Source organism: Elaeis guineensis, chromosome 13 (assembly GCF_000442705.2).
Source record: "Elaeis guineensis isolate ETL-2024a chromosome 13, EG11, whole genome shotgun sequence".
Taxonomy (NCBI): domain Eukaryota; kingdom Viridiplantae; phylum Streptophyta; class Magnoliopsida; order Arecales; family Arecaceae; genus Elaeis; species Elaeis guineensis.
This window is the reverse complement of record NC_026005.2, coordinates 74,275,707-74,286,762: the sequence shown is the minus strand read 5'-3', so window position 1 is coordinate 74,286,762 and position 11,056 is coordinate 74,275,707. Positions and strand designations below refer to the sequence as shown.

The 11,056-nt window shown below is 36.7% G+C and overlaps 1 protein-coding gene across 1 annotated transcript; it reads right to left on the bottom strand.

Moving 5' to 3' along the window:
- Positions 1 to 5,773: 5,773 nt before the first annotated feature.
- Positions 5,774 to 10,854, bottom strand: LOC105036597 (protein root UVB sensitive 4). Its single transcript, XM_010912349.4, is given in 11 exon segments — positions 5,774 to 6,250; positions 6,253 to 6,292; positions 6,550 to 6,615; positions 6,701 to 6,849; positions 6,946 to 7,048; positions 7,187 to 7,289; positions 7,859 to 7,935; positions 8,034 to 8,096; positions 9,410 to 9,556; positions 9,641 to 9,787; positions 10,115 to 10,854. Coding segments are annotated over 11 exon segments (1,587 nt in total). The 5' UTR covers positions 10,598 to 10,854; the 3' UTR covers positions 5,774 to 6,041.
- Between the last annotated feature and the right edge of the window lie 202 nt (positions 10,855 to 11,056).

Here is an 11,056-nt window from a genome sequence, read left to right as displayed (position 1 = left end):
TTGAGCGGGGATGTGATTTGGTGGCAAACTTTTCTTTGTACTGAAAAGAGACGGAGAAGAAAAGTCCAGATGGCAGGGTTGGAAAGACCGCGTGTACTACCAAGGGAGAGGAAAAAGGGGGGTAGTACGACAGTGACGCGAGGATCAGGCCGTGGAGCTGTCATCGGCGTCGGGATGGAAAATTTTTTAGGTAGAATTAGTTTACCACGTAATCTGAAGACTGTCTCAATAAAAATTAGACACGTTAGTTCTTTTCTAATCTAATCTTTATTAGATCAGATCTACGTAATGCTTTTCGTTTGGATGAGAGAACCGTCCCAAGCTAAGGAAGTCGTATCCCATCCTTTATCAGTCAAGGTGGATTTATGATAATCCCACCCACCCAACCTCGTAGACTAGTATCAATAGACTTCTATTTGGAGAGAAGAGACCACCTATGACTTGGTCTCATTTGATTTCATTGGATCATTTTTGTTTTAGTATTTTTGATGGAAGACTCACTTGACTAATAAAGATAATGATGCATAATTAGTTTAACTTTGACATCGTTTATTATATACTCGCAGCTCAAAAATTTAAGTTGTTAAAAAGAGCATCATCTTAAGCTAATAAATTCATATGACATTTTTTTTTATTAGTTAATATGAAAATATGATACTAGCTAACCCCTGATGAAATATTTATTAGTTATTGTCGTCCAAGAAAATCTGATAGTAAGGAAAAAAAAAAGCATGTCTTTTCGTGCAACATGTATTTGATAAAACTAAAAGTACAATACGATGCAAGGCTTGTGAGCTAAGATAAATCCAACTATGTTATACTTTTTCCAAGTACCAGGAGTTTTATCTTCAAGTTCAGAAGTTGCAAGTCAAAATATAATTAACACAACTAACAGGCGTATATCCAAAGTTTCTTCATCACCTACATGTCAATTGTCGTACATAATTATTTATCTATAAATATAAATATATTTTTATGTTTAAATATTTAATATTATCATTTGGAAATGCACAATATATGGTTACCAAGTCAGTTAATAACTTTTCATTATTCTTTTGTTAGAATGAGCCTTATAGAGGTTGCTAGATTAGTGGATGATAAAGAAAAAAAATTATATGTCAACCATAATTTTGTATAAGGTGCTACTATATTGACTTTTCACAAGCCAAGCTCATATAGAGACTTGTAGAGTCTATGAAATGTTAGAACTAGTGTGTGTAAATCATTGTTTAGAGGAGAAATTTAAACCTTTCCAATTCAGATGCAAGGATGCCCTTACAGCTTAAATATGAGGGTGTTTATTTTGATAAATCTTATATAAAATCTCTATGCCATCCAATACAACCAACTAAAATACTTGTCAATCAGATTCAAAAATAATTTAGTATTTAGTCATCATTGATGTAATCAATATTTAGTTTGTTATGACCTACCATAATCCCTGTATTTTCAAATTACAAGATTTGTAAAGACAAACCATCTACCGAATAAGCTTCAAATATCATGCAAAAGATTCAAAATTAAAAAAAAATATTATAATCACCATAACAGCTTCAAACACCTTCGTTATATTATGGATGATGACATCAACAGCAACACCGATAACGGTGACGACAACAATAATATATTAATCATTAAAACATATTACTTAATATTATAGTGGTCCTTATAACATAAATAATAGTTAATATTTTCATGGGTACCTATTTTTAAATAAAATAGTATTTTTAAAATTTAATTCTTAATCAAATTTCCCACTACCAATTATAAGACAATCAAGCCCCGTACTTTTATCTAATAATAGTTATAAACCATTATTTGTCTTAACCCTACATCTTATGGTGGTTTTAATTTCATTTCCATAAATTAAGACAGCAACAGTTTTGGAGGGGCCTGCCATTGACATTATCCTCCGTCTCTTCCTCTTAAGTTTGAGGGTGGATACACGGACGAGGAAGAAGAGCAGAACGGAGCCCATTCCATCTTCCAAGAATGTTTAATAGTGACAAGGACAGAAGGAGTAGGCATAGATATCAAATAAAAGAAAAATCAAGTTCCATCCCTACCCTTTTATTATGCTTTGACACTTCCTTGAAGACCACATGTCATCATGCAGAGGCAATTCGTGTTCGGATTTGAGATAGATAAATTAAAAAATTAAAATATCCAAATGAAAATATAGAACAATCCTGTTACTGCCTCGCCATCATGACTACGTATAAACATCCCATCCCTTCAGAGACCACCTCATCAGTCTTGACATTTTGTCCATGTACCATGACCATAACTCCTCTCTCTCTTCTCCCACCATGTTCTAACTTGCCCAAATGAACAAAAAAAGATTTTTTTCCTTAACGGACATGAACACCGACAGCGATGGATGCACGAAGAAATTTATAACATGTTAGATTGAAAAGAATTAGGTTCTGAAATAAAAATAAAAATAAATTATTTTATTTCAATAATTTAATTAAAAAAATATTTTATTCTAATTTTATAAAAGATAAAAATAATTTTAATTTTTAAAAATTTAATTTTATTTTTTTTAATTTATTTTAATTACAGATATTTCAATTTTTATTTCAATATATTTTAATTCTGTTGCCAACTCAAAAATATTTTTTTTTTATAAAACGAAGCACTCATAAAAATTTAATATAGATCAATTAAAAAAATAAAAAACAAAATATTATAAAATAAATCTTATATCAGTCCAAAATGCTTTGCGATGAAAGAAGCTCTTTAGCTTCTTTTGTTAACCGTGTAAAAGTGGAGAGGGGAGGGACTAATTGCTCCACCTTCCACGGCCATCCGTCAACGAATACCCCCACAAGCTCTCTCTCTCTCTCTCTCTCTCTCTCTATATATATATATATATATGGACAATTCTATCTTCATCAGTCTATTTATGCTGTGAGTATAGACTAACAATAGAAGCAGCAACCGTGTGAAAGGATGACAAGGGAAGCTTACCGAGTCTCATATCTCCTCAAGTCTATCCCAGATGCATCTTACCTGGTCTCATATGTCCTCAGTCTATCCATCTTATTGGTGGCCTCCGAGCTGTCATCGTCAACAGAATGCAAGTTTCCAACAAAATCCTCATTTGGAAAGGGGTAACGTTCAAATTATGGAATCTCAGATTATTTTTTTCCCTTTATGGTGAATACCTAGGTGTCTTGCAATTTAAGGATGGTAAAACTTTGTCAAATATTTTGCAGGATCTTGTAAAAAAGATTGCACTCACAAGAAGTGGAAAAAGAAACGCATTAATTTTGCTTTATATCATAAACAATATTAATGATCACGAAGGTTCCATTTTTGTATCCAAATTAACAAGATGTGACCATTTACCTTGAGAATAAAGGTGCCCACCAATTAGAATTACCCGGATCACCGTATCAACTACGTTGTGTTCTACATTTCATACAACTATCTTTCAAGAATGTCGTAATCAAAGGCAAAAATGCTGATCATTTTTCGAAAAGTATGTTTACCTATTCGGATAATTCTTTCAAGTTGCCAAAAAAAATAAAAATAAAAATAAAAGTGTAACACTTGTTAATGTATCCCAGCCCAAAGCACCCAGGTTAGGAGATGGGAAACCATTTGGGAGATTGCAATACGTGGATGGACCGCGGATTGCAGTCAGTGTCTCTTTCTTACCCGCACTTGGGAAGAGTCCAGAGGGTATCGGACAAGATATGACAGCCCCCAATCTACTGTAAAAGCATAACAATGGTTGGAATTCTGGCTTTAAGCAGAGCATGATTAGAGGTCACAAAGGATCCATTGCCAGAGGCAAAAGAACAAACATGGCATCGCAATTTGCTTTATGTACTTATCACCTGGTAAAGAAGTCTTGAAACATCACTCAACCTCAAAACATATCCCTATATCAAAAAGATATTAGAGGACTAGCATAGGTTCAATGATTCTTATACCATTTGTATCATGCCCCAAACCACATCAAGCTTTGATCCTTATGGAGACCAACATGACATCAAGTCGAAGACTCTTGGATACATGCATATCCACGAATCTATGCTCATGATTTGGTTTGACTCATTCGACTCAACCTAATCTAAGTTTCACAACTCCAATCCCTAATCTAACTTAGTTTGTTTAAATTTCTATTGTAAAAAAAGCCAGACTAATCATAAAATCTTTGCAGAAGGCCACGACTCAGTTTCATCTCAAGTTCTCCACCAAATAGAACTCAACAGTTACTAACTTTAGCCTATACTAATATTTCAGTGGCATCTCAATGAAACTGATGATGACATAGATAAGAATAAAACTTCATGATCCCCTCTTGCAATCTCAATTGGTAGAATTGAATAAGCATCATAAGCTTTTAACCCTCATTAGACCCTCTAGATTGCGGATACTCTCATCTGGAATTTGTTTCATCACGGCTTCTTCACCTTTGATTCTTATTATAAGTTCGCTAATAGAGGTTGGTTGTCTTGTTTCAAAAAAAAATTTATACTATCTTTTCAGATATATATTTAAACCGTTGGACTCTGATTATTTACATGCCATTCAAGAGGAGAGGAGAATAATCAAGCTTTATGTATTATCTTTCACACCATAAGAATTCTAATTCGATGACTTGTGGCTAGCTTGATAGTCTAGTTTATTTTTAATCCTATTTTCACAAAATTTAACAATTTAGAAAGATAAAGGGATGTAGAAAAGAACCATAAAACCTACGACACTCACCAAAAAAGATTTTTTTTGTGATAAAACAAAATGAAGGATCTTAATTTTAGCAACCATGACTCCAAATGTCAATTGCAATTATTATAGCTATTGTGAGAAAAACATGGATAGAGAAAAAAAAGAGTATATTCAATGTAGGGTGAATTAGCTATTTGCCCCTTAGGTCGAACCCTTTTACCCAGTGACTAGATATTCAGGTTCCACTATTGCGAGAAAAATATGGATGGAGGAAAAAACAGGCTATTTGGCGCATCTTCACATGTGGATCATTAATATGCAGGTGAGTGTCTCTCCCTTTCTCCACCCGATAAGGGGAAAAAAAAAAAAAAAAGGGCGTTTCCTCATCGAATGCCATGACTCTTGAATGTATATCTATAATGTGCCATAAAGCTTTAAATTTAGAACCAATCTGAGAGGAAATTGCATAGGTTTGACTCAAGAATTACATGTTCACTTCGCCCAACTTAGCATGTACTGAAATGAATAATTTGGAACGCAGTTACCAATTCAAGGGAAATCATAGCTTGGACTGGAAGCCCTCCAACTTTACCTTTAGCACAACGAAAGGCCTTCAAATTCAAGTTGGGTGGACTAATCCCCGACTCCTATGCCACCTATAAGTAAAGATAAAAGGCCCATTACAAATTTGATACAAATCTGAGAGTACTACCACCAACTTGATTTTGCCTGAGATTGCTGATCTGCTCAATTTGAAGGTCATGGCCTTACATCTCACTAGGGTAGGTCACTCGATTTTTGAGTCACTGGAAGCATTAAATTGTCAGAAGCTCCTTCAGCGCAATGCCAATGATAGGAAGGCCTGGGCTTTCCATGCTACAGACACACACACATACCAAAAAAAAAAAAAAAGAGAGAGAGAGAGAGAGAGAGGAAAAAACAGGAAGTAAACTGAGACTATGAAGGCATCCTTTACACTCTCTATAGGTCGGTTCACAAACCCCACTAGTGGCAACAAATTTGTCCACATTAATTTCTTTTGTCAAGGCTTGATTTCATGAACTGAACTGAAGAGATCATACAACATAAGTTACAGAACTTGTAAAACCAACATTTCCAACTTGTAATGTTTCACCCTATAATATCTTGTTCGATTTTCTCTTGTACGGCGGTTCTGTATTATGTCAAAATACCAAGCTCCAATTCTCTCTCCCTCAAAAATAAAAATAAAAATAAAATAAAACACAACTCCAGACTAAAGTCAGCTGAATGGTAGAAAGTGCTGGCCTCACTTATAGCAGCGAGCACTCAATCTAAATGAAAAAAGAAAATAAAAAAGTAGCATGCCGTGTTTCCAATCAGTGTATTCTTGTATATGCATCCTCTCTTACCAAGCTATATCGTATCTGCTCTTGGGAATTCAACAAAATGTTCTTCACAACCCAACCAGCTCTTTGAAGTTCTTCTATCAAGTGAGTACTCTCTCTAATGGCATGCAACTTGCTATCTTCTACAACTTTAAACCACTCTGCTAGCATTGAGTCTTCAGTGCTGCTACTATTACAATAGAGCTGCTTCTCGCTAGCAATGTCCTGCGGATGAGGCATGCCTATTGCAAAACAAACAAGTTTCTTTTCAACATCTCACATAAAATTAAAATAATACACTAATCCTGACAATGCAAGATACCATTCTTCTTGATGCACATCCACATAAAAGAAATCAAAAAAGAGAATATCATGTAAGAAACAGGAGACTATGATCAAAGCTGCCAAAGGATAAAAGTGATAGATTATAAATTTGATAACTTGTTTTGTTTTATTTATCTCCATGTAAAATAACAAATTTCTAGTTAAGCTCTGTTACCTGTAGCAGGCCTATAATGACATCTGAGGAAGCTGCCGTTTCCAGTAAAGCGAGGAGGATCCCCAGCTGAAATTCACAGAAAAGAATAAGCTCCAAATAGTGTCTCAAGAACAATCAAAACTTCAAACCAAAGAATCAATGTTATACTGACTTGTTTTCTCATTAAACCCTTCTGAGATGTCTCCATGCAAATAAAGTAAAGATCTTCATGACTCAAAGATGGTATGGTCAAAATTGACACCATGGATGACGAATCCTTTGGATCAAGGCATCCTATTCTGATTGGCCATGGCTTGCTTCCTGAACCAAATCTCACTAAGCATCTGTAAGCTCCATGACCGGTGTTCTATCAATTCTTATGTAGCAAAGAATGAAATTTTTTTCATATACAATCACCTTTATTCATTAAGATATCCATGCTTTCCTTGCTGCTAACCTCTGCAGGAGATGGGACAACTCCTGAACATAGCCACATGTTTATTATTATCTCTAACCTATCCTGAACATGATAATGGAAACAATAAGGAGCAAAATCTTAAAATCTGCAGACAAGATTAAAAATAATTGTCCATATATTATTACATCAGCAGCAGCACAACAAGCCTACTTAGCAAGAAAAGATTAAGTGACCACTCACCTTGGTTAGTGTTTGTAGGTGTACAAACTTAAGTCCTTGAAACATAGCAAACAAGTAAACTGCTGCGAAAATAGGATAAACAAGTGGTAGACCTCCTTGAAATCTGATGGCAATTACAGAAAATTAGCTGCTGCTGAAATGAATCTCAATGACACAGTCGGTAAGTTCAACTATCACTCATCCATGACAAGAATAACAATCCAGCAGTTTTCTTGCATTAATGGTCCTAATAGATTAGGCTAGGGCCAAAGGCTCAAACACTCCTTAAGGATGTCATAACTTGGGAAAACCGAGAAACAAGGTTTTAAATCCCGTGTTATGGGACGGTCTCAATTTTTTTACGGAACGGAATGTGCCACCATCCGGCCCCATCCTGACACTTGGGACAGAGAATGTCCAAGATGTCCTGATCGGGACACTAGGATGCTAGCGGGATGGCCCTGTCCCACATATAGGATGGTACGCCATCCCAATGTCCCGTGAGATATCCCACTGGGATCTGAATCCTTGCCGAGAAAAAGTAAATGCATGTACTATGAATTCTTGAGTTGGCTAATAAGACAAGGGGACCATATTATATGTTAGTATCCTCAAATGTTGTCCACGTACAAATAAGAGTGAAAATTGACCTGTTTAACATGCAAGGCCTGCATGAAATTAGAGATGAATTACCTTTGGTTAATCTTGCATAATATATTCAGCAGTGCAGCAAACAAAAGACCCAGGTTGTCAAAACAAACAGTTTGAATCTGCAAAGGACATGTGAGAAGTGGTTAATGCAAAAGAAAATGAGCTAGCAATTTTAAAAACAAAAATGGACAGAAGCATAAAGCAACAAACTGGGAACCTGGGACTTTGCAGCAACTTCACCGAGATTATCAGTTATTGCAAAGCTCCGATGAATGGCAGACTGCAAAACATTCGTCAGTGTAAAGTTTTCTAAGGCAAAACACTCAGTAGACAAATGCTTCAAGTTCAATATAATTGACATTGACAAAGAAAGTACATAAAGTAATCGTGGTGTGCAAACACACATGATAAAGCCAGATACAGCAACAAGCAGTTGGAGTATGGGTGCATGTGCATCCCAGAATGATGGTCCCATCAAACTAGTATTCAAGCATGATGATAAAGAAGTTAGAAAGTTTACCAATGATAACATTACAATTTAGGACTTGCATGGGTTGTTAGTTGTGAAAAGGTATATATTATGCCATACAAGGACTGCAAGTCCAATAATAACAGCTCTCAAAACCCTAAGGAGAGAACAGGGATCTTTGTAAAACTAGGTTTATGACTATAAAGCAGATCTCTTTTTGCTGGTCAAGTAACCACGAACTGTGCTAATACAATGGGTGCCATAGCAACATTCAAGAATTTGCTTAGAGACTCAGGATCATGTCCTATCAAGAGATCTTGATTGAAGAATGTTCCTTAACAAAATATAGCTCTATGCTGACTTGACAGTGATTGGGGTCAAAGTGCAAAACAAGTTTAGGTTCATGCAAAGTTGAGTTACAGTCCTCTGAGGATCATGAAGCTTCTTTTAGGTTTGTTAGGACACCTTTATATATGGGTTAATTTACAGGAATAAATTATCATATAAATCAAAGTATAGTAGCACAGAAGGAGGATAGCTATTCCAACTCACACTAGTAGTGAAGCAAACTACAATGCTACCGCATTTTGGTAGGTAATTTGAAGCAAACTACAATGCTACCGCATTTTGGATAGCTATTACCTTCCACTGTCAAATATGAGATCATCTTTAGATACACTTCGATTTTAAAAAGTGATGTTTAGTTCTGCATGGTTCTGGGTTATTAGCTGGGACACATAAAACAGGGCCATCACAGATTGGTTTGTTCCAATTGAAACATGTATTCATTCATTTATTGAGGAAAAGGACAAAACTTGCAATTCAGTTGACCTAAAAGTACGAAACTGTGACTGGAAAAGTAAGCAACCAGTCCATCTAATAGTAACAACACAACTGTGCTTTACCAGTACGCAACTAGCCCATCTACAAATACCAACACAACTTTGTTTGGATATATTATAGTGGGGCAACTCGCTGTAATGTTTTGAGAGAAGTAGAAAACTTCAGCATTGAGTTCTCACTATAATTATGTGCGAGTGGAGCCATCTTCAGTTACCAACAGAGGGTAAACTGATTAAGAAACAACTTAATTATGTTGAAGCTTAATAATTTTGGAAACTTACACCAGTTGCTAGGTGGGCTGCAAGACTGACAGACTTAGCAATGTTGGCAACTGTAGCAAGAAGCAAGAAATACTGAGGGAAGGCAGGTGTCAACAACTCAATTCCAATGCTCAAGATAAATAAAGCAGATGTGGAGAACCTAACTCTCTGCACAAAAAGCAATTATAATTTAGGGAACGAATTATTGAATAAGAAAAAGGTAATTGCAGAAGTTGCCCGAACCAACCACACCTTTAAATTCGTATCAAATGCAGAGCCAACACTAGCTGTGTATATACACCTGCTAAGCCGACCAAGACCATCTTTCAATACCCAATTTAATGCAGCTGCAGAGGGAAGGGAATGGGAGGAACCAATTCCTATTGCCCGAAACATTGCCTGTCACCAATTATTCCAATAATTATGAAACAAAAGAAATCTTCATGTTTAGCGATATAAATTAAAAATACTTAGGATCTATTTTGCAAAAGAAGACTCTCAATGATGAGATTGGGGCAGTACATACTTAAGCTGCCTCTGAATTTATTTTATCAATTTTACATGATCTACATATCCTAATTAGAGAAACGAAAAATAACGCTGACAAGATATTACCTTTAGATTGGATAACTAGATGAAGTCATATGTACGATACAAAGAAAGCATTTTTGCCGAACTGAAGCAAATTCCAGCTAACAATAGACAAGAAAACAATCTAACAAATACCTGTGTGGCAAGAACTTGGAGAGCAGAGCTCGATACACGATGCACTAGCTTCCACTTCAAATAGCCCATGTAATTGTCCTGAACTTGCCGCGGAACGAACAAATTCCTGATGGCCTCGCCCAACATCTGGAACAGCCGCTGGAATCCATCGCCGGACCTGAATCCATCGGCCGGTTCTCGATCGAAACCTACCAACTGGAGGTGGGCGCCCTCCCAGAGGTACCGAGAGGACTTGCCGGACCTATGAACGACGATGGGGAGAGGAAGCAGACTCCGGCCTTCGCATCCCTCGATCTCTCCGAGCTTGAAGCGGCTAGAAAACTTCGAAGGTTTGGAAAAGATTGGATTTTTGGGAGGCAAGGAGAGATTTGGCGTCACGGAGTTGGATTGATCGATGGAGGAGCGAAATCCTGGGGTTTTGCGATGGTGCCATGGGGATTGGTGGAGATGAGAGTGGACGTTGAGGTGGAAGGCGGATTGCATAGGAGAACTGCTCCTCCAACCGTCAAACCCTAAACTCAACTCTAAAAACCCTAAACTCTAAAAACCACCGGAGCAAAAAAAAAAGTTTTTTTTTTTTTTTTTTATAATCTAACTATATCTGCTTATCGAGCGGGTCAGGCTGGGTTCGCGCCAGGCTCAGCTCCAAAGCGAGAGGAGAAGGAGACGACGCGGCGGCGGCGGCGGTGGCGGGAGGGGGAACGGACGACGCGGAGAGGAGGCGGTGAGGCGAGGAGCCCGCACGCATGATAGATTGAAGCTAAGAATAGCATATATAATTTTACGCTAGAATAGTTATCCCGCATATGAGAAGTTTCGTTGGCATCACTATTTCTTAATTAGACTTTTTTTAGAACTGTTTTTTTGGGTACAAGACCCAGCGCAAAAGTCTTATTCCTACTTTATTTCTACTTTATTCTTCAACGAAATGCCGCCTCAAGT